Genomic DNA, 24433 nt, shown 5'->3' on the forward strand with positions numbered 1-24433 from the left:
TAAGATGTTACTTAGATTAGGAAGATGGTGGCTTCCATAAAGCAGAATATAAAAGAGCTTTTTTAAATTTTATAATGATTATACACTTATGCACACATACTTGGATAGTGGATTCAATTTGTGCCAGGAAACCCTCCTAAATGATGCACACAGGACCATTAAGGTTCGGCTGTCCAAATGATTGGAAGTCAATAAAGTGGCCTAACAGATGCTAAATTTTACTCTAATTTGTAACTGTCTCCATACAACCCTTCCCTATTCATTCTTCCCTTTTCCTGCAGTCAACTCTGATTTAGTTTCTCCGTTCATTACTGCTCTATTCATTAATTTGTTCAATCTTTCATTCTCTATACCCCTGTCCATTTCATTCCTTCTTCCAATAATTTCTGGCAGGCTGCACACTGAGTGGTGTAATGCTCCACTGCTTATCCTTGCATTTCTCTTTTCACCCCCACCTTTTCCCTTTTTGTTTCATTTAATCATCTCATATCATAAATGACACATTTGGGCTCTCACAGTAGGGGGGCATCTTAAATAAATGTCATTTTTTGCGGTGCATTTTTACCCCTTTATCTGATTTAAAACATGTTCTGGCCCTTTTCACAGGCATTTTCGCTGAACACAGAAATGATACATTAAAACTGCAAATACACTCAATTAATCCCAGTGAGATGCATATACTTATTTATTTATTTATTTAATAATATAGTGTTGGCACTGTTTCTTGCCTTCCATTTGTTGTTAAAGGGAGGCAACAGACAACATGTGTGTCACTATTTGTGCTCCGTATTAAAGATGCAGCAGTAGACACTGGCAAGGACACAGCTAATTTTCCTTAGAGCCGGTGTGTTGTTGTACCATAATAAAATGTTACTGACAAAAACACCCCTGTCGAGGGGGCAACGTAAATCCACATTCCTGCGATGGGACGTTTTTCATGCGGAGGCTTCATGGCATAACTCCAGCTCCAGAGGAAGTTATCAACACCACTTTGGGGATGACAGAGAAAAGGGAAGACGAGTGTATACCGTAGAGAGGAAGTGAATTTTACACAATGTGGTACTGACAAGTGTATTGCATAGTAGTAAAGCCTGATTAATGTTATTGCTTTGCACAAATGAGTAAAAAGTGTTGCGAGTGGTGTGGAGCAGTGGAGACAAAGCTGCAGTCTGTGAATGGAGTCTCCATTTTTCTGCAAAAAAAAAAAAACGATATCCAAGAAAATAACAGTGTAAGAAAGGCTCACAGGGGACCAATATTACTATGTATATTTTCTATCATTACTCCGTGTAATCAGTCATAGACCACGGTCAGACCTGGTTTTAACATCCGTCTTAAGTGACCACACGTGGACAGAGCTAAGTGCAGGTCTGAGATCGCCCAATCTATCCTAAAGACGTCCTCAGATCCAGTCACAAAAAATATATTTGCAGGTTGTGTGGCCACATTTCTGAGCTTTATGAACCCAGTGCATTCGTCTGATCTGCAGCAGCTTCACAGTAAAGACTTTGTTTTTTACACAAATACAAGTACCCCTACATTTATTTATCTATAGCCACAATGTTAATATTTATCATCATATGTTTCCGCTCGGGCATGTTCTCCCCGTGTCTGCATGGGTTTTCTCCGGCTTCTCCAAAAACAATATGCAATATGGGGATTAGGTAAATTGGACACTATGGATTGACTGTAGGCGATGGCCTGCAAACTGTCCAGTGTGTGTCAGCTGAGATTGGCACAGCACCCCCCGCAACTGTCCTATGGAGGCTAAAGTGGTAGAAAATGGATGGATGGACGGATGTTTCCTCTCCTCAATGGTTGAAATAACATGTAACAGTAATGCAAGCATTAGTTTGAATTTGAATAGAGCACAGGAGAAGAATCCAGGACACACGTTAAAGCTACAGTAGGTGTGAACAGTCATACTTATACTTAACATGTAGTTAATGTTAATGCCAGGTCTAATCATCATGGCATATTTAGGCCAAAGCCTGTTTTATTTCAGCTTTAAGCAAAGCAGGAGCAACATACAGCAAAGTCTGTCCAAAACATTCCACTATCTCATACTTCTTTTGTGAAATATCTCAACTTGAAGTATTGGCAGCCCATGGCAGAGAGGAAATCAAATGGGCTTGTAACCTGAGGGTTGCTGGTTCACATACTATGGTGCTCCTGAGCACCCAATCCCCTATGGATGTTTTCACTACTGGTGTGTAAAAAGGATGGGTTAAATGAAGCGGTTTCTGCTGGCTTCTACTCTTAGCTTTGTGTTTAACTCTTAGTCCTTGATGTTTTCCAATCAAAATCTGCTCTCACCCATAAAAGTATAACCCATCCATCACCACTAAAAGCTGTATTACAACACTGCTATTGTGTGAGGTGACATTTAATAGAAGTTACTGAAAGGACTAGCTTGTAAGAAGTGCAGTGACATCTAATTTTAAGACGGCAGATTGTAACAAACTGAGAATTCCTCCACACAACGCTCCCTTTTCCAAGTGCATCAGGGAACTATGGTGGCCTTTACAGAAAGGATGTCAGTCGTCTTTGTTTGTATTGTAAGCTTCTGCTTCAAAAACACTCTCGCTGGTTTGTCTCTGTTGGGCTGCTGTAAAAACACTGTGACAAAAGACGCCGGTCTCTGTAAAGCAAGGCCTTTTGTGTGATGTGCACGATAAAGGCTTATTCTAAGGGTACAAAAACACACTGTTTTTATTTTAAAGTGATAACATACCTTCAGCAACATTCTTAGTAGTACGTTCATTATAGGTAGTGTATCAGTTTCTGCCAAGACCTTTCACGAGCATTTTTTGCCTCAACTTGCTGTTGATTTCTAACCTTGGGAAGAAGTCTTGTCTCTCGAGGATGTGGAAAACAAGATGTCTTTGACAAGACTAAAGGTCATCCTGAAGGAGGTTGACAAAGCTCTATTCAGTTGTGATATTGCTGGGTGATACTAGACAGCCAGACACCCTGCTGGGCTGGATGATTGCCGCCTCTCAACTCTCATGTTTACAGGCCATATCCACTATTTCGCATCCTTGAAGATGAGGCATCCTCACTAAGCCCTCATTCAATCCTTCTCCCGCTGCATCCGCCCACACAAAATCAATAACAACACTCAAATGTTATTTCTCCACTTGGGGGGGGAGGGGGGGTTCACTACAGTGTAAGTATGTCTTTCCCTCAAGGGGCCAAGCCAGGGGAAAGGTGGAAGAGGCAAAGAATTGAAGCTGATTTCGAACCATGTGTGTTTTAACCACCAATTATTGCACGTGTTACCCAGGAGCAGTGGAGGGCTCTGAGAGCTGACCACGAAGCCAATCAGGCCAGTGGAACTGCATGCTTAGAATCACACAGAAACAGTGTGCGATCATTTGAGTCCTCCTGGGCTTTGATTCCTCCCTGTTGTTTAATTACACAGTCTTGTACACCGTCTCTAAATGCCACTCAATACCAGCTGCCTTCTGACGCATGTGATGTCTGTAACTGCTTTAATAACAATGGGGAAACATTTTAAAGGGTAAACACTATTTATGCTGCACTTGAATAGACACCAGGACCCTCCATCAATATCTTCCCACCAAGCCCTCGTCTCACTCCGCTCTCAAGCAAACCACCTCCTCATGTGGCCTGGGACCAAACTACAGGTCGAGCGATTAATCGTTTTAGCTGATTAATTGGCAGTACTGTTTGGCCCTGACTCTGACAATGCCCGATGGCTGTACACAGATCATTGCTTTGCATGGAGGCTTCACAGACATGGTTGCTATTGACAATTTCTACAAGAAACGTGTTGCATAAGGGCTAGTGAGAATAATACAGTGTTCACAGCATGTTGAGTAAAGGGAAGCAGCTTTGAGGTGCATTCAGTGACCCGAGCAAATTTCAAATGTGCAAACACACTTGCAGTTCCCTCAACAAATGATTGCTGCTGCTGCCCTGTGAAAAAAAGATGCACCACTAATTAGGAAGTCATCAGCTCATTAGGAACAGGAAGTATCGACCTCTAGCAAACACTGTTTATTCTGCAATTGAATAGACCCCAAACTAAATAAAAAACTTTTTATTTTGATCACTGAACAACCATCTCCATCTCACCACCCAACACCCTCTAACCCTGGCTCTCAAGTTTTCTGCCTTCCTAGTGGCCTGGGAACAAACTCCCTCTCCCTGTCACCCCCTCCACCATCTCTCAAGGTTAATCCGTGTTGCTTGGACAGACGCATTTTCCTCGGGTCAGGAACTCTTGCAGGGAGCGCAGTGTGCAGACACTGATGGTTCGTGCAATGATGAAGGACAAGCTCAGTGGAAGCAGAGGAGAGTTTGGATGCGGAAAGATTGAGGAAACAAAGGAGAGCTGTCGACGGAGCAGATGTGACAGGCTACTTTCTGTTTTAGCAAGTTTACTAGGCCATTGAGGATAGATGGATGAGCTTAATGAAACCAGGGCAGGCTCCTGGTGTGAGCCACAAGTGGGACAAGGTTACCCTTCATCTCTCTTAGGCCAAGAATCTCACTATAATGTGAAAAATGGTTTTATTTTTAAAAGATACATACACTTACCAAACACTTCATTACATATAGAGGACACCAAGTAAAGTGGGAGGGATGGCACCCAGTGGGTTTGCTGAAGATTTGACATGTTGTGTGTTCAGAGATGGTCTTCTACCTTAGTTTTTACAAGTGGCTATTTGAGTAATTGTTGTGAGCTTTTCCTACATCTCAAACCAGGTTGGTCATTCTCCTCTGACCTTTTGGCATCAACAAGGTATTTTCTCTCAGAAAATTGCAGCTCACTGGGTAGTTTCTGTTTTTTGGACCATTTTCTGTAAACATTAGAAATGGCTGTGCATGAAAATCAGCAGTTTCTGAAAATTCCGATTATTACGGGACGCTTGGGAAATGCAAATTCCAAGATCTCTGGCTCACAAAAGAAAATTACAAAAGACTGACTTGTCCATAACCCCAAGGACAATCAGTTGGCCAGAAGCAGAGCGTATACTGCAAATCAATAAAAGTGGACGCCATGGGCGATGCAGCACTGACAGGTTGCCCTCCCATCTTATTTGGTCCTTGAATTTGAGGATATTGGTTCTGGAAAGACCTTGAAACGTGCTTGAATTTGATGTCAACCTAGGTGTGGGAACCTTTGTTTGTCTAGAATTTTCTAAACTGCCCACTCTCCTGCTCCAAAGTAGAGAAAATAAGCATTTTATGCTCAGGGACACAAGAGCTGCAGTTCTACAGTTAAGTCAGTGTCAGTCATGTGTCAATACCTCATACAAGCACACTTTAAAAAACCTACACTATTCATTTAATGGCATGTTTCATTATAATGTCATGATTACACATTGAAGACCAAATACTGGAAGTATTAGAGTGAGTGGAAAGTGTAATTGCTCGTGGCAGCCCTATGTTCCCTGTGCATGTAGAATATACAGTGTAAGGCCCATTCATGCATGGTTACTAAACTCTGAATTTTTTATTTGCAACAGCCTCATTTAAAAAATTACCATGCACATGTTAAACCCAAGTAGGTCAGACAGCAGCAACTCGCAAGGTAATGAAAACGATGCACTTTCATAACAATGAGGAGATACAAAACAAAAAAAGGAGTGTGCCTGCAGGATTTAACTCATAGATAAAACTTTGCACTTTCCTGAACAGAAGCATTATCAGCCAACTCTATGTTAACTACGAAGAGAAAAACATATTTCATATTTGACACCTTTAGGTTGGTAATATTTATTAATCAATGTGTAAGCAGCATTTTGTGGCTGTAGCTGCATGAAGTGGAGGTACTTTAATTACTTAGTCTCACAAGATAAATCTGATGGTTATTGAGATTAATAATGGGAAAAAGAAGGAAAAAAGATTCCTGCCTCTAACAACCAGATATTAGTCCATTTGTAGATGAAACATGGACTCGTGTTTCATGTCGATTATGATTATAATGATGAAAATGGCTCATAAAAGAACTCACTTGTGTCTATTTTTACTCCTGCAGAAAGACAATGTATTATTTATTTCAAGAAAGCGCTGGGTTGGATTTCTATTCAAAGCATCGATGATGTGTTTTAACTAGAAAGGGTTGTAATACTAAAAAAACCACAAACACTAACACTGTAGACATGGTAAATATTTTGATTTTGATCAAAGGCATTTTTTTTTAGAGTGGAAGAACAAAGCCAGTGGCTCCAAATACATAAATGATAGATGTGCGTTGCATTATGAAGCATTTATTGCATGAATCATTGAGCAGAATGACATTTTCCTCCGAGTTCTGCTGAGAACAAACCTTTTCAAAAGTCAGGAAACTCTCTCCGCCTTTTCTGAGAGTAAACTGCAGTATCTCAAGATTGGCCTCTACCTCGACTCCATCGCCTAAACCCGAGCAACCATATTGGATGGGTCACATAATTCTGACTGAAATGGAGAGCCTTGTCCAGACTATCCAGCCTGTTTCTTGGTAATAGCTTGACCAAGCACCTTGAAGAGGCCATTTCTGGCCAGAAAGGCTCACTTAAATTCTCTGTGAGACAGAGGAAGAGAGAATAGGGTCCATGGAGCCACTTAAAAGCTCCTGTGAGAAAATGGAATTTCTGACCTGCTCCACTGGTGCCGTAGCTCTCCAGCCAGATTGGCTGTCAAGGCGATACCAGGTGGGAAAGGGAAGGGGGGAGATTGGAGGAACGGATGGATGCTGCTGCTGCTGCTGTTCCTGGTGATGTTGTAGACCGCCAGGACCTCATTAGCTCAGTATTTCATCAACACTTTGGCACCAGAGTGGCTCTCACTGCTTTTGTATACATCTCTTTCTCCATCTTTTTTCACTTTTTTTAATCCATTCTCTCTCAGTCCCACTTTCCTCCACCCTGTCTTCTTTTCTGTTCCACCTTGTTTTCTTCTCTCTATCGCTCCCTCCTCCTGCTCCTTGAATTCTCATTAACCAGATGATTCTGTTCAGCTGGTAATTTGCCGTCAAAGTCAGAAGATGATATATATCACACACACACACACACACACAGGTTTGCACAGCTACTCTTGGTAGGACTTTGCTTTTATTTCCATTCAATTGCACAGCCTGATCAAAGCCCAATCACTAACCTTAATCCAATCACAATACACATCCCACGTCTCACCTTAACCACAGCCTCAGAAATGAGGTTCTGCCTCATTATTCACTCGCTAATCCCAATTTTACACACAGTCTCATAAATTAAATTCTGCCTCATTATTCACATCTAAATCCCAATGTTACCCAGAGCTTCATAAATGAGGTTCTGCCTCATTATTTACATGTCAATCCCAACTTTAACCAGAGCCTCAGAAATTAGGTTCTGTCTCAATATTCACAAATTGATCCCAATTTTAACCAGCGCCCTATAACTGAGTTTCTGCCTCATTATTTACATCTTAATCCCAATTTTAACCAGCACCCTATAACTGAGTTTCTGCCTCGTTATTTACATCTTAATCCCAATTTTAACCAGCGCCCTATAACTGAGTTTCTGCCTCGTTATTTACATCTTAATCCCAATTTTAACCAGCGCCTTATAACTGAGTTTCTGCCTCGTTATTTACATCTTAATCCCAATTTTACCCAGCACCTCAGAAATGAGGATCAGCTTCATTATTAACATGTAAATCTCAATTTTACCCAGAGCTGCACAAATGTACTAGTCCCAACTTTGAACAGCACCTCCCAAATGAGGTTCTGCCTCATTATTCACATGTTAATCCCAACTTTACCTACAGCCTCATAAATAAGGTTCTGCCTCATTATTCCCATGTTAATCTCAATTTTACCTACAGCCTCATAAATAAGGTTCTGCCTCATTATTCCCATGTTAATCTGCCTCATAAATAAAGTTCTGCCTCATTATTCACATGTTCCCAACTTTACAGCTTCATAAATCACTTCGTCATAAATAAGGTTCTGCCTCATTATTCACATGTCAACTTTTCCTACAGCCTCATAAATAAGGTTCTGCCTCATTATTCACATGTTAATCCCAACTTTACCCAGAGCCCCACAAATGAGGTTCTGCCTCATTAGGAGCAATCTTTGGTTTCCATCACTACCGGTCCTTACAAGGTCAGTGTTTATACCAGAAAATGTCACACAATGGTAACCAGAGTAGACGACACACATTCACAGCTGTAATAATTAGTTTTTGTTCATGCCATGAACGTGTAAATCTGTATTTGCTGTAAGGACGTAAATAGCCACCATATTTCTGTCTGGGGTCTTACAGTATTTCAAGGCACGTTAAAAAGCTTCTGCTGTCCTTGTATGTGCATGTCATTGATTTGCTGTGTGGAAAATCCCAGGTACACGCACAGACACACATGCCACAAGTGCGTATGCAGACACGACACATGCGTCCAAAGAGAATGTCAGTGAATGATTAATGTGCATGCACACCTTTAAAACAAGCATGTTGTAAAGCAAGAAAAAAAGGAGGCCATGCACCGGATGAACTACAGCTTCCACGTACAAATGTGAGATCCCCAGTGTAGTCTGATGTTGTCTTGAATAGAGGCCGAATTAATCACACCAGTAGCCACAAATAAGACTCTACTGCTTAGATCTTCGGTTGATTGATTAACCTGTCAGTTGTTTTCTCATCTAACTACTGTGGTCTACAAAATGTCAGAAAACATGCATTGTCCAAGCAACAGCATAAAACTCCCAGATATTACATTTATTTACTAATGTTAAAATAAAAATTTAATTATTACAAAAATAAGGATTTGAATCAGTTGTTTTGGTATTTTTGCTTGAAAATGTACTTTATTTTTTTCTCTTTTGAGCCCTTCCTGTTAGTTGGACTATTTTTTTCTCTTTTTTTGATTAGATGTTTTAATAACTTTTTTTTTCCAATCACCCATTTGGTGAGAGGTTTATAGTTTAAGAAATCAGAATAACATATTTATGTAATTGTTCATGGATTTGTGTGGGTATTTAATTCATTATTGTTTCATCAAACCAAAGTCAAACACCCACACTTTATTACCAACACTCATGCAAATCAGCCTATCCATCTTTAAAGTTATCTGATTTCAGCCTCTCAGATATGAACATAAACTGGTTCCTTTGCTTCTCTATGAAGGTAAACTGAATATCTTTGGTTCTGGACATTCAGGTCATTTCAACATTGGGAAACAATGATACATTTTGTAGAATGTTTTTCATTTAATGGATGAAACAACTAATCAGTTATTAAAAAAAAATAGATGTCTCACTAATAAAAAATAATGTGTAATTGCAGTATTATTTGAGCATCTTGTGGAATCCATGAATCCAAACAAAAGAGTGTGTTTTAGGGGAGATCTGTGCTAAATACATTAAAGTTTGTAAAGGATTCCATATGGTTTGTATGCAGCAGAACACCAGGTAAACCGGAGGTAAACACACACTACTCTTTTGTTGTGTGCAAGCCGGAGACATATTTAAGGTGAATTCTTTGTAAGACCCCAGGGTTTCAACCTATCACAAAGCAATATGACAAGCTACACATACCCAAGAGCTTCTGTCGGTATCCATTTGTCAGCAAAGCATTTTCTACCTCACACACATAGTGAAGCTTTATACCCAAGTTCCCTTAGGTGAACATTTCTGTCTGCCTTTGCATATTCTGTATAAACCAGGGCTAAACAGAACTTTCAGAGCATTTTTGACTTCTGGAAAAAAAGAAAAGAACTTTGTTGAATTTATTATAAATGTGATTTAAAGCTAACATAAAAATTCTGCTTGCAGTGCCGCTTGTGCCTCCACAAGGGATGAAGAGGCCAAATATTTGAATGTGCAGCAGCTATTTTTAAGGGAAAGTTTATGTTTTCTTCCTCTTTTTTTTTTCTTTGCTGTCTTCATCAATCAGCCTCTGAGAATGCACTGCCAGACCTGCGCCCTGGTGACTAGCTCGGGTCACCTCGTCGGAGGCGGCAGGGGTGACGAGATTGACCAGGCCGAGTGTGTCATCCGCATGAATGACGCCCCCACTGCCAGGGGTTACGCCCGCGACGTTGGCCGCCGCACCTCTCTGCGTGTCATCGCACACTCCAGTATGCAGAGGGTCCTGCGGAGTCGCCATGAGCTGCTCAACGCCAGCCAGGACACAGTGTTCATCTTCTGGGGCCCCAGCAGCTACATGAGGCGCGATGGGAAGGGCCTGGTTTACAACAACCTGAGGCTGATGAACCAAGTGCTGCCCAAACTCAAAGTCTACATCATCTCCTGGCAGAAGATGCTCCAGTTTGACGAGCTCTTCAAGAAGGAGACAGGCAAAGACAGGTGAGACTGAGACTTTATCTGTCACTATCACACACTGCTTTCAGATGATGGAGCACTGAATTCTGGAGATTCTCTAGAGTCTTTCTGCAGAGGCTGTATGTGTGAATTCTTCAGTAGTTGGCTGTAGGCGACAGGACTTGCTTGAGTTGAGTTGTATGCGTGATAGCAAAGCAATCTCTGGATAATGTCCGAGTGAACTGATGTGAGAACGCAGCAGGAGAGAGTGATAATTAGTGGACTGTTGAAGTGTTGGCATTTACGAGTTGTCTTGAATGCATCTTGAAGCCACCTCTCTAAGCTCAACACTGTGGTCCCTGCAGACATAATGAGGTTTACTGGGGTCATCTACTGGATCTTTTTTGAAGTGGAGAATCAGGGGTGAAAGCATCAAATAGCAGTTTGTCCCTACACAATATCACATTTTGTGTGTGATACGATACCAATATCACAAACTTGAGTATCTGCTGATGCCAATATCAGTGTGATATACTCTTATACCTCTGTCAAACAACTTAGCTTAGCCCAAACTCCTCCAGTAGAACATCAGACAAGGAAGAAAACAGCGAGAAACAGAACGACATTGTTATTCCACATATCACTCCGTAATAACACCACATCCCTGTACACTTACAACCCTTTACAACAGAACCGCGTTCATCCAGAGTACAAACTGAGCAATGTAGTTTGTGCAGTACAATGTAATGAGGATTGCCCTGACAGCTACACAAGGGAAACCAAACAACCACTGCATAAACGCATAGTACAGCACAGAAGAGCCAGCCTCAGCTGTCCAACCTTATCTGAAGGACGAGGGACACTACTGTGAGACAATCTGAGCCAAACATCAGTGTCAACCAACGTAAATCCACTAAGACAGTGAATTGAGTGTTATGATTGGAATGTATAAAAAGCAAGAGATGCCAACGAGAAGCAGCTTGATAAGATTTGTCATTTGTCAGACACATCATCATCTGACTAAATGCTGCATTAATTATAGTTTCAACAGTGTTTTTTTTTTCTTTTCCTTACCGTAACCCAAGCCAGAAAGACGTCATCAAGTAATATTACATTTCATGAAAATGTAAGTGAAATAGTTTCTCTTGCATGAGGGTTTTCAGGGTTAGTGTTATAACACAAAGGAGTAACGTAATAAAAACCCTCCGACTGTGACGTGACTGCACACCTTTGCTCAGGCTGAACAGGATTAAAAGACATGTTCATAATTAACGCTAAATTAAAGCATCACCCCGCACCCACCTCCTAGAGCATGGATACTGTCAGGACCCGACGGGACCAGTTAGGTCAGGCCAGGATTGGACAAAAATATAGGAATGATTGTCGGGCTCCGGTCGGGTTTGGTCACATCACTTGACAAGTTCAAATGAGTAAGAGTAAAATGGGGTGAATTCATCGAAAATATGATGTAAAATGAATGCAAAGTGATGAAGCCATACAGTTAAACTAGAGTTAATTATGAAGAACTGATGGTGGTTTAAGGTGAGTCTGAAATTGTATACATACATGTATCTGTGTGTGCGCGTGTACCGTCATGCGTCATTTACCATTGTGACAGACAGTGCACGTCCACACACACACACACACACATTTGGATTGACAACGCAGCGACACCCCACTTTTCCTGTATCCCTCTTTTTCTCCTTTTCTATCACCATAAATAAAGGTTACAACCACCTGTGTGACAGTCAGAGCAGATTCACTTTACTCCAGCTGTGTACAGATTGCATGTTTAGTTCGGTTTGGGCTCGGATAAAAATTGGCCCGGTGTGTTTGGGTCAGGTTCGGTCGATATCCTCTCGGGCTCGGTCAGGTTCCACACTCCACCACCCACACACAGACACTGTCTTTGTCTGAGCCTTTGTCTGTGGTGTCAGTGGAGGCGGAGTCTGACTTGAGCATCAGATAGAGGTCTTGCAGAGCGGTGGATCTGATGAACAGCTCAGACAGCCATCCTGCTCAACCTGCACCTACAGTAATTGCACATGTTTACACTGAGCAAACGGCATGAGGAGAGAATAAGACGGCCTAGATGTATTAGTTCTGTTTGGCAGAGAAAAGTTTAACGGAAGCTATTACCATGCAAAATGTGCTGCAACTTTGTGAAATAAGACTATTTTACATAATGTATAAAATTAGACTGATATTGCCTTTAACGCTTTGGATCCTGGGAGAGAGCTGCATTAATAGCACAGTTTCTGGGTAATCAAGTGAATGATGGACAACCCTGCAAGCCTGTAATTGTAATTATGGGTTATACCATTTCAGTGAAGGTAATTAGGATGGTGTGTGTGACGATTCCACAACCACCCATTTTAATCACGGCAGTGGAGCAGCAATGGAAGAACTTCTTCTGCATCATCGTGTTAAATTGTTCAGCTGGTGATTAAAGGCCAATTAGCTTTTGAAACATTTTACTTCTGTTTAGCTCTTTATGTTTCTGTAATGTTTTATGATAATCACTAACAGCTCTACTGTGGTACACTGGGTTTTATCCTGGATACATTACATGTGGACAGAGTTGTGGTCAAGCTTTCTGGAAGAAAATGTAGGCCTGATATGCTATTGAGAAAAATATATATATATATTTTTAATCACGTGGTTTATCCCTTAAACAGCAAGTTGACCTGCTGTTAAGAAGAAACCTTTTTAAAATACAAGCCTAAGCTTTATCCGTCCTGGAAAAAAGAAAAGGATGTGTTGAATGAATCAGAAAAGGTCAAAAAAATGAAAAGAGAACCCTCAGCAGGGTCTCCCAGGATTAAATGGCTTTACAGCAGGGGAGGGAGCCTTTTCTCCTATCAAGGGCAATTTCAATTTTTATAACATCCCTTCGGTGCCATAAGCCTATTAAATTATTGAGCACATGTACATCACTCTAACCTCACTGATGTGATGGCTGGAACGGCATCTGACAACGGCTATGTCAGATGCATCGTATTTATGCAGATGATGCTTCTCGTAGCTGATTTTCAGGTTTGAGTCCTGAAGAGTTAATGGTCTCAATGGTTAGTTTCACAAACAGCATGATGTCAATTTGGACAGCAAGAGCATGTGATTGACAACTAGTGCTGTCCAACAGGTGCATAGTTGCAGGGGTCAGTGATTGTACACAAGGGTCAGTCATGGCCCCTCGCTAAGGGCCGTTCAGTTCCTGCACTAAAGGACTGGAGTCTGGTTCGCTTAGCTGGCAGTAAGTCGGCCCTTTGTCGAGGAGGTTCTCATCTCGGTCCTCTTAGCTTCATCGAACTACGACCTTCAGCTCTTGCTGGGGAGGTTCACAGCAGAGTGGGAAGCTGTTGGGATGAAGATCAGCACCTCAAAATCTGAGGTCAAAAGGGTGGATTGTCCACCTCCGGGCCGGGGGAGATGTCCTGCATCAAGTGGAGGAGTTAAAGTATCTTAGGGTACGGATGAAAGGACGAAATGGCAACATCTGCAGTGATGTGGACGCGCAACCAATCTGGAGTTAAGCCAGAAAGCCAAGCTCTCAATTTAGGTAATGACCGAAAGAATGACATTGTGCATACAGGCAGCAGAAATGAGTTTCCTCCACAGGGTGGCCGAGCTCAGCCTGAGAGATAGGTTGTGGGCTCTGAGTCAGGCCCATCCCCACTCATCCAAATTGTTCACTTCTGTTTTCATAAAACAACATTGCGCTGGCAAAATACAAAACCTCGAGGCTTTAGAACAGCAGCACATGAACCAGTGGGTGATGTCACACTTGGTTTTTGAAAGAAAATGCTCCCAGCATGAGTTTGCCCCAAAGAGAGACGCAAACTTCAGTGTATGTGTATCTCTTCAGGATTGTTTCTTGACAGATCAGTGATCAACTGGTTCCAGAGTGGGCCAGTTTCACACTGTGTGTGTGTGTGTGGCGTTATGGCCGCATCTCTCTTATCATTTAGGCACATATTAGCTAATGAGACTGTTCACGCTGGCTGCGTCTCTTCTTGAGAATAGACCTTGCATCTATTTGGCGGGAGGCTTGCACATCTCACAGCAAAAGTACAAGTACAGTGAACATGATCTTTCACCACAGGCCTTACTGTGTACAGTTGCTTTTTGAGTAAGAAAATACCACAAGGGAATTCTGTTCTCTACTTCTTCTTTTCTACTTTTGCAAAGTAAAAGTAGCCTTAAAAGGTCATGCACACCCCTGCACATATTTCCACTCATCATGGCTGATAAGACCTCTGCTGTTTTCAGAGGTGGACAAACCTGTGCCGAAATGTCATGATGCAAGACAAGACAAACGTGTGACATGTGCCAGAAGCAAAATAGACAACATCAGATCTGTGAGGACCAATTAGAGAAATACAATTATACATGATATAAGCATAAATGCAGTATATACCATGTTTGAAAGGAGCTCTTTTTATGGAGAACTGGCACCATCAATGTTTATCTCAGTGATGCACAACTAGTGGGTGCAAATGTTTCCGAAAACTGATCTTGAAATGATCTGAAAAGACGACAAGTAAAATCAGAATATGCAGACCAAAGGTGTTTCTTTTCCCTTTTCCACAGTTTGTTTTCTTTTTACGTTCATAACATGAAAGCAAAGGTCTGCTTGGTTTTTATTTTATTATTATTTTTGAAGATAAGATAAACCTTTGGTATTGCCTTCATCCGTGAAAGGAAACAAAAACCCGAACACAAAATGTAGAGAAGAAATTCTGCCGCAGATGGAGAAGAAATTTCTGAGAAGACATGAATACATGAACTCTGGTAGAGGTGCTAAGAAAGAGATTTCAAACAAGGGAAAGAAAGGCACCTTTATTCCTGCTGTTTCCACCCCTGAGGAATGCAAAACAAAAGTGATGCAACAGGAGCGGGAGCTGTGATCAGACAATGCTGCTCAAACGGCTAAACACGGGCTTGGACAAAGTGAAGGTATTTTCTTACAATTAAAAAACAAACAAGCAAACAAACAAACATTGAGCACTGGGGTTAAACATGTCAGGTATAAACATCTGTTTCCAGTGCAGGATGAATGCATTAATGTGCATCAGCTTCACGTCCCTGAGAGCAATGAATATCATGCAACACGCGTGTTTCACCTAATCACACGTTCATATGAGCTTTACCTCTCAACAGGTGTATGACAACCATTATAATACACATGATGACAACACAGGAGTAGATCTATACAACTAATGGTCCAGTGCGTCACATTTAGGAGGATTTATTGTCAGAAATTGAATATAGCGCCGATAAGTATGCATGTTTAAGTGAATAACTGCTTTATACATAAAAGAATAACATGGATTTCCTTTGAAATAAGCATTTCATATTTATTTTTATATATTTTAGGCAAGGGTCTCGCTGTAGTTACTTGTCTGATTTTAGTTGGATTAAGACAATAGTTTGGTTACCTTAATGTCACCTTAGTCTGACTAAATCGAGCTAGTCTTAGTTGGACTAATATACCTAAATAATACAATTCATAGTCCGATTTCATTGTCGGACTTGGTGTTCTGCGCATGCACCAAATTACAGATTACCTTTTTGCTGTGAGGCAACAATGCTAGCCATGGCACCGTGTGACCCCGCCCCCATGTCCATTTAATTGATTATGATTATTGTTACTATCTGTGGTCTTTTTTCATGCGCACTCTTTAATAGATTTAAATTCGATGTATTTTTCCAGACCAAATACTTTGAGTCACTTATTTGTATTCACTTTTGATGTTTGAATAAAAATAATCAAAACTAAATGATCAGAAACACTTTAAACTACTCATTAAATGGGTCATTTTTCTAAACTTGCGTCACCAAACTGTTCAAACACAGGGATTAGGGAATAGCAGTGTTCCATCTGTCATCCTCCTCGCAGCGTGTTTTCCCTCCTTTTAAAAGATAGCCATTGAAGCTCAGTGCTTGACATTTCACATCACATTATTCACCAGCATGTTCATAAACAAGGAAATGAAGACGACTTCTTATGTGAGATGAGCTGCGCGCCTCCTCGCTAAGACCTCCACGCAGCTACCACTGATTGCTTGATGAGAAAATGCTGTGCTCTAAATGTTGAATATTTTCCAATTTGCTTTGTGTGTGTGTGTGTGTGTGTGTGTGTGATTGACAGAGTCAGAACCAGAACAGATGGACATAAAATGGATAAAAACCTTCGTCTAGTTCTGATTGAATCAAAGTGTGTGCAGAATTTTTTTTAACTGTGTTGTTTTTGCTTTTCTGTTTGTTTATATAACTTTATAAATATTCTACGTCATCTACTTTACAGTCACGTATCTGTGGAAATGACAGTTATACATTTATGTGCAGTCACATGGCATGGGGAAACACTTATAAAACAAACGTTGATCCTATAATTAAACTTCAGAAAAGAGAAATTAGGATAGTAAACTAGTACAAGTTGGAGCGTTCTTTACGTCAATAAGGTAAAACGCGCTCAGATGAGTTCGCTCATTCCTGGCATGAATTCATGCTCAGGCCCTAATAAAGTTGGATATCTGGAATCCACTAATTTTCATGTTACAATTTCTAGACATTGTATAGTCTAAAAAATTATAGAGAGCGAGAAGGAAATGATCATTTACATTTAGGATTATTTATGTCTGAAACTATCAAAGTGAGAACAAATATTAAATACAGGCGTGTGTTTTGGGGATAAAGTTATGGAATGAACTCAATGATGAATTGAAATTGTGTAAAACTCTTTTGGGGTTCAAAAGTAGTTTGAAAATGCAAATTGAAATTGATTGATTGTCCATTACGAGAACTGTAAGTGCAATGTTTTGTGTACGTTTCTGATTTTGTTGGTTTTTCCTTGTATTGTACAGGTCAGGCAAAAATAAGCCATGTACTTCAGCCTATTCCTTTTTTCTGTTATTGGCACTTTTGTGTTATTTTATATGAATGTAACCGAAATAAAGATATTCATTCATTCATCTGTTTTGGAATAAGCAAAAATACTCTACACCAAAGTAATACAAATAAAAATGTCCCTCCATGACTTTTACTTTGGAGCAAATGGTTAGACACAGTGTGCACTACAGCACTAGCCTGAATAAAATACAAATAGAGAAGTGAGCACATTCCCTACCAACACAACATGGAAAAATATTTCCTTCATTATCACTAAAACCCTTTCAACAGTCTGGAAATCTGCCCCAATTTCACCAATCCCCAAACAGGAGACAGAAAAATGCTAAAAAGGCTTCTTTCTTTTCCCCCCGCTGCACTGTTCTGTGTGTGTGTGTGTGTGATGAAATAGGAGAGAGGAAGCCTGAGCACACTTTCAAACAGCCAGGTAAACCTTCCACTCCAAATGTGTCACCCTCATCAATTGGAGGCGAGCGGGGTGTCGACGTGACTGTCTGCTTGTTCCCGTCAAGACTTTTCTCGTCAAGCCTGGGTTTTGTTTCTCTGAGTTAAAGCGTCGGCCAGTGTGGGTGTTGTGAGTGTGCTTTGTGGAGACGGCAGGGTGAGAGTTTGAACACTTGTTAAGAAATAAAATAAAATTGTCTAACGCATTGGTTGGGATTTAATGTTTGCATTCTTAGTCACAGCATCGTGAAATTTGTGAATACATCCGTGCATACATCTTCTACCACTTTATCCTCTACATGAGGGTCACAGGAGGTGCTGGTGCCAATCCCACTCTGGACAGGTTGCCAGTCCATCACAGGGACACATAGAGACAAACAACCATTCACTCTGCAAAAGGTAAAGCGAGCAAAGAGGGCTGAAGCTTTGGTATGGACAGAGATATTGTGATTGAGTTTTATTTTAGGTTGAGAATGAGTTACAGCGACAGGATTTTGTATCACACATGCATTCAGTGAGGCTGAGGCGGGGTTACGTTGCTACCTGTAAAGTAACCTGGCTCTTATTATTCGGCTCTTATTGATGATTCTATGCAATGCCAGGATTTTGAGAATATCTTTGTAACTCATTCCCAATCATGTGCACATTATACCTAATTTTTTTCCCATGTCATGTCTGGGGCTCCGTAAAAAATCTCCAATTTGCCTAATCCCCAAATCTGCATGTTTTTTGAACTGTAGCAGGAGTGCTAATCACTATGCTAACCGTGGGGCCTAGCTCTGATACACACATTTAAAAATGCATGTATAAAATTACAGAATTAGATAGCTTATATCTTCATAATAGTATTATTTTTCTATGTCACCACCAACCTTTATTTCTGGTCAAACTAATGCTAATGCATCTGAATTAATGTGGTAGCGAATTACTGGCGTTAGGAAACAGCCAGTGGCAGCGCTACTTTTTAAATTATTAAACAAGAAAGTTAATGTAACATAATGACTGTGCATTATTGATTTTATTTTCCTCCTTCACAAAGATTTTTTTTTTCTCCCATTAATCCTTGTTGCATTATAACAATCTTTACAAGCAAACGACCCCGCTGGAGCGATTCTAATAAAGGTTGCCGAGGTTACGTGTATTAAACTTGCAACATCGCCGTCTCATCTTAAAAATGCACCTGATAACTGATGCGTGAATGCATCCGCTGGTTACCAGTCATGATCCCAGTCGAGATGAGGCTCAGCTGTGCAGCAGAGGGAGAATAATAACAAGATGCACGACTGTGCCTGATTCAGCAGATGGATTCAAATCTGTCCCTGCTGAATTTTGCATTGTAAACCTGGGACTTCGGCCCTTGTTGGGACATTTTCACACTGTACGCATGGAAACAAGACCAGATCTCTCTCTACATGGTGGATATTACTGCAAAAAGTGATTCAACGCTCCCTGGATAAGTTAAACAATGTCAATTTGCATTATCAGAAGAACTGTGGTTGAGACTATTATTAATATTTCAGGTAAACAACATAAAAATGCTGTCTAGCTTGCCAATATACAGTCCGAGTGCCACAAGTGTTCACTTGCATCTTTCCAGCCATTCCAGATTTGTTTTTCACTTTAAAATGTTCACTAAAAAAAAGACGATAGATATTTTATATTGTAACATCAGTGGCATTAGTGCATCTGCTTCCTCTGCATGTCCAGAAAAGCAATTGTCCATATTTGTAAACCAAACAAACTATATCCAAGCCATCTAGGCAACGATGCAATGATTTTGTGATAATCAATATATTGCAAGACAATCACATAGCGATACATCGCGATACATCGCGATATCTGTCTCACTGAAGAAAACAAAACGTCCGTGGAAAGTTAAAAGTGCAGGATTTCTCTGTTTATTCACAACAGAGTGGATGGAGCATCTCTTAACGTAGCTTTCTCCACTATTATCCTGCTGGAAACTCCCTCTTCTTCGGCCAGGTAACTTCCCCTAAGCTTCCCTCGCTCACCTGAGCGGTGCCACCACGAGAGACTGTTTACATTTGTTAATTAAAGTATCAGTATTTGCCCTGGCGTATCGATGAAGGACGGACGACATATCACCAAATCGATATTTTGACTACTGGCACTGAATGGGACAGTCACTATACACACACTATTCTTCATAAACTATACGCTGCAATTTGAATGTAAACTTTTCAGAAAGTTCTCGTCCCAAAATATTCGAGGTCATGTTCAACAGGAAATAATTATTTCACTGTCCAAAGTTTCAGTTCTTTTTCAGTTCCCTCTCACTGAAAACCAAGGATTTCTGTGGCTGTTCTGTTCAAATCCAACAAAGGATTGTTAAAAATACAGTCAGACTGTTTTTTTTTCATTTGGCAAGAACTCTATGAAACGCACCACTGTGATGGTAGTTGTTGAGAGTTGTAAGAAAACTGTGTTTACTGCTGATTTCATTGCTTAACAAAGTGCACCACTACAAGCAAGGCTATTTTGTGATGAAGGGTTTGATTATTTGACAGGGTTCATTTGTATCCGTCGATATGTAGGATGGACCTGTATTTTAATGACGATGTGAGGGAATTATGAATGACCTGGCAGCCAGGAAAATCGAACTCAGGGTTTCAAGAAGTCTTTACTCAGGCGCAGATTTTCTGATTATCGGTCTCACGAAAATCAACCACGCCACCGTCTTCATCCGTATGTTCTCCCACACGTGAAATCCGTCTAATCCGTCTTTGTTTTCTTTTCTGCAGGAGGATATCAAACTCCTGGCTGAGCACCGGCTGGTTCACGATGACCATCGCTCTGGAGCTGTGCGACAGGATCAACGTGTATGGCATGGTTGCCCCTGACTTCTGCAGGTGAGACAGCGGAGCTGAATGTAAAACAGCATCACAAGCTCATCAAAAAGTTCTTTTTAACGCAGAGCTGTTTGGTAGTTGCTTCAATTTTGTACAGAATCATTTGATATTGAAAGATTGATAAAAAAAACAACAACTTTTGAATAACGTATTCCCCTCCTCGCCTGAGGCGGCGCTGCATCAACATTTACTGAAGGAGAAGAACAAGAAAACTGGCACATCTGTTGGTTAATGCTTTAAAAAAATAAGTCATTAAAATGTCAAGAATAACAAGTGGTGTCCACAGACTGCAGAAGGAAGCAAAGATGTTTCTGGATGGCAGGAAGTAGACACCCACTTCCTGTTTGTGTTTCAGGTTTTTGGGGGTTTTTTGGACTTTGATTTTTAAAGTGTCATCATCATGGCCTCTCACAATTATGTTAAACTTTCACACTCAATTTCATTTAAAATAAAACTTAAAAATAAGCAAAATAAAATAAATGTAAATTTAATTAGTACTGTCAAGCGATTAATTATGCTCTGTAATTAATTCATCTAATCAATCTCTTTTTTAATCTCACCTAACTTGATGTGTTTTCATTTAAATTCATTATTACGGCAGATTGATATATAACAAAAAGTGGCTTTATAGAGTCATTTATTGTTTAAACAAACTTGAACAGATGCTGTGTTTTTTTTTGTCAAACTCCAAATAATTAGAAAATACAAATAAAATAAGACATCAGGTCCATATAGACCCTTTCATTGTATACAAACATTCCAAGCCTAGTAGCCTGTCGACGAGTTCCACTTCTACTTGTACTAACTTGTACTAGTACAATTACTTCTACTAGTTCCAGTCCGAGTGTGTTGAATTTGTAACCCCTAAATTTAATATGTTATGTGTATGCATATCTTAGTCTAGAAGGTGAATCAGGTCAGCTGGTCACTCTCTATTTTGAAACAATTGAAATTTAAAGAGCTCTCTAACCTTCCCTCCCGTCTCTTCACACTTTGAGCACCATTGTGATTATCTGATCTGAATTTTGTCGTAAGTAAAATCAGCTAAAAAAGGGCTGCAAAGGACACACACATACTGTACACACATATTATATTTAAAGAAGTTGCTTTTCATTGTTGTATCTGAAATAAGATTTTTGTTAGTCTGTAATAGTCTGGATTATTTAGTATGTAAGTGCAGATTTCACAGTAATCAAGTCTGAAGTGGAAGGCGAATAAATGAGGGATAATGTCATATTAACCATACTGTAACTAAAATGATGTTAACTTGTATTCTGATTGCTCATTCTTTCGAGTCAGATGACAAACGATAGCTCACAATAGTGTCACAACTCACAATTAAAGTCACGTAACCACTCTAATAATTTCTACATTTCTCAGAGCAAATGCATGCCAATTTACTTAATCATGCACTCAAGCAGTAGTAATTGATCGCTTTGCATTTGTGCAACTGCCTCCGTTAAAAACTGCCATTGGCAAAAGTTAACTTTCCATGACATAACTGATTGCCTTGGTTTTAAAGCTATTAAAGCACTGATTTGAGGCCTTTGCACAACAGAGCAAATCAGAATATTCCACATTTCTATTCTGAAGTGATGAGATGATGCAGATTAAACTCCTGAACAAATCAATCCTCCTCTCTTCCTCTTGTTACTTAGCTATTCCATCATTTCTTCCTCTTTTTTTTTTTCAGTAAAGTGACCGAGCACCGGCTCATTATTGCTACATATTATCTTCACCTGTTGCCTCCTGGGTGTGTTCAAATTCACCTCAATTAATCACAATTTGGTGTCGCTTACTCACGTCTCTGTTGATTTTACATTTAATTTGTGTAACATAAGTGGAGTGGGCCCTTAAAGTTGGAGTAGGCAACATATGTTTGGCATTATTGATCAATTTATGCCATAATTACCCTTCAGCATAATGTTAATCAAATGATCTAAGAGAGACCTAAAGAAATGGCGCTCCTTGGCTCGTCTACTGAGCAGCTGTGTGTACATTTACTCTCTGTTTAAGATTTGGCACTGACTGCACTACGCTGAAAAACAACCTTAATAAAAAGGAAAATGGAGGGTTGCACAATTAATGCAATACAGTGTTTGTTTGCACTGGTGATGGACAGGTTGACAGATGACGTCTCAGTGGATGTTGTTTGCAGATGATATTGTAATCTGCAGTGAGAGGAGGGGACAGGTGGAAGAGAGCCTGAAGAGGTGGAGCTCTGCACGGGAGAGAAGAGCAGTGAAGGTTAGTAGGAGCAAGAGAGAATAGCTGTCAGTGAGACAGGTGGTACAGTGAAGATGCCCGCCAGCTGTAGAGGTAGTGAGAGCGGATGAGTTTAAATACCTGGGGGTCAAACCATCCAAAGTAATGGACAGTGCACAAGAGAGGTGAAGAAGAGGAGGAGGGTGATGTGACAGAAGGATAGCAGTAAAAAGTGAAAAGGGAAGGTTGACAAGACGCAAGTAAGACTCGGCTATGATGTATGGCTTTAGACAGCGGCACTGTCAAAAAGACAGGAGATGGAGGTGGAAGTGTCCGAGCTGAAGATGCTGCGGTTTTACGCTCGGAGTGACCAGGATGGACAGGATTAGAAATGAGCACATTCGAGGGACAGCTCAGGCTGAACGGTTTGGAAATAAAGTAAGAGAGAGGCAAGGTGCAGATGTTTGGTCTGTTAGAGATGGAGCTGAAAGAGGACGACCACAGAGAAGGTTCATGGATGTTGTAGAGGAGGACAAGAGGGCATTTGGTATAGCAGAAGAGGACACGAGGGATAGGACAAGATGGAAGATCCACTGTGGCAACCGCCAGGGAGAAGCTGAAGGAAGAAGAGGATTTTATTTATGTAGGTCAATATCAGTGGAGCATTTCAGAGATGGGGAGGTCATCTTGGGTTATTTCTTCCATATGGTAAATGGTTTGTATTTATTTTGCACTTTCTTAGTTCACCTATTCACACACACAGTCATTGTGCACATCTATATTCAGAGCTCTTTCTAACACACTCATTCATACAGTGCTGGCACATCTGCCAGGAGCAATTTGGGTTAAATGTCTTACAGAGGGACACACTGGCTCTGTTCAGACCTAATATTAATGTCTGTCCTGAGAGAACCAATCACACGTTAAGTACACCTTAACAACTGGGATTAAAATGAGTCCCAAATGCATTTCCTGTGACCACATGGGATTGGACCTCACGTTCCTGAGACGTCACGTCTGTTCACGTGGGCAGAATTCTGCCTGAGCAGATGTGTCCACTGTCCGTGTGTGCAGGTAACTGCGTGAGTGTTGGGAGGACAGATTGTGCTCATGCGTGCTGAAGGACGTGGCCTCATGCATCAACAAACCACCTCTGACTGTGGTTTTTGTGATCTGAGCGGAGGACACATTCAGGACGCAGAGTATAAAGTAGGCTAGTTACTGCTACTGCTACAGTGCAAATCTTTGGCAGTACTTCTTAAAAAAGATATGTGCTTCTGGTCATGCCGACCCCGATCTCACTTCTGATGGTTGTCATGTAAATGAGTATGGAAACGAGCCGGAGTTGCACAGTTGGCGTGAGGCTATTTCATTCATCCAATCTGATTGGATTTGGTGTTGAGAACTGACAACGCTCTATAAATACTAACAATATATAGCAGCCTCCAGGTTAGACACATTCAACAAATCATATTGAGTGATTTTGAAAATTGTTTGTTTGACCATGGGCCATGTACCTGCAAAATAAATGACCATGTTAGGTTACATGATGTTTATGTATGAAATAACCACTTTTTTCTTATCATTACATTCGATAAAACTTATCTGAACTCGTGTGGACGGCTGTTTCTTGACTTAATTCAGCAGAGTAGGTGGTGTAGACATGCAGGACATATGATTTGCATGATCATTTTAAATTTTATATATCTTTCCACGGTTGCTCCCTCATTTTTAAACATGACCAGACATT

At 40.6% G+C, this 24433-nt stretch overlaps 1 protein-coding gene across 1 annotated transcript in view; it reads left to right on the plus strand.

Annotated features, from left to right (window-relative positions):
* The window catches only part of st6galnac5a (ST6 (alpha-N-acetyl-neuraminyl-2,3-beta-galactosyl-1,3)-N-acetylgalactosaminide alpha-2,6-sialyltransferase 5a), a 50573-nt gene that overhangs the window by 22123 nt on the left and 4017 nt on the right, over positions 1 to 24433 (plus strand). Inside the window, exons 3-4 of the mRNA XM_044019157.1 lie at positions 9888 to 10300; positions 20371 to 20478. Coding sequence (XP_043875092.1) covers positions 9888 to 10300; positions 20371 to 20478 — 521 coding nt within the window. The remainder of the gene's footprint in view (positions 1 to 9887; positions 10301 to 20370; positions 20479 to 24433) is intronic.

The sequence above is a fragment of the Solea senegalensis genome, linkage group LG1 (genome assembly GCF_019176455.1).
Source record: "Solea senegalensis isolate Sse05_10M linkage group LG1, IFAPA_SoseM_1, whole genome shotgun sequence".
Lineage (NCBI taxonomy): Eukaryota > Metazoa > Chordata > Actinopteri > Pleuronectiformes > Soleidae > Solea > Solea senegalensis.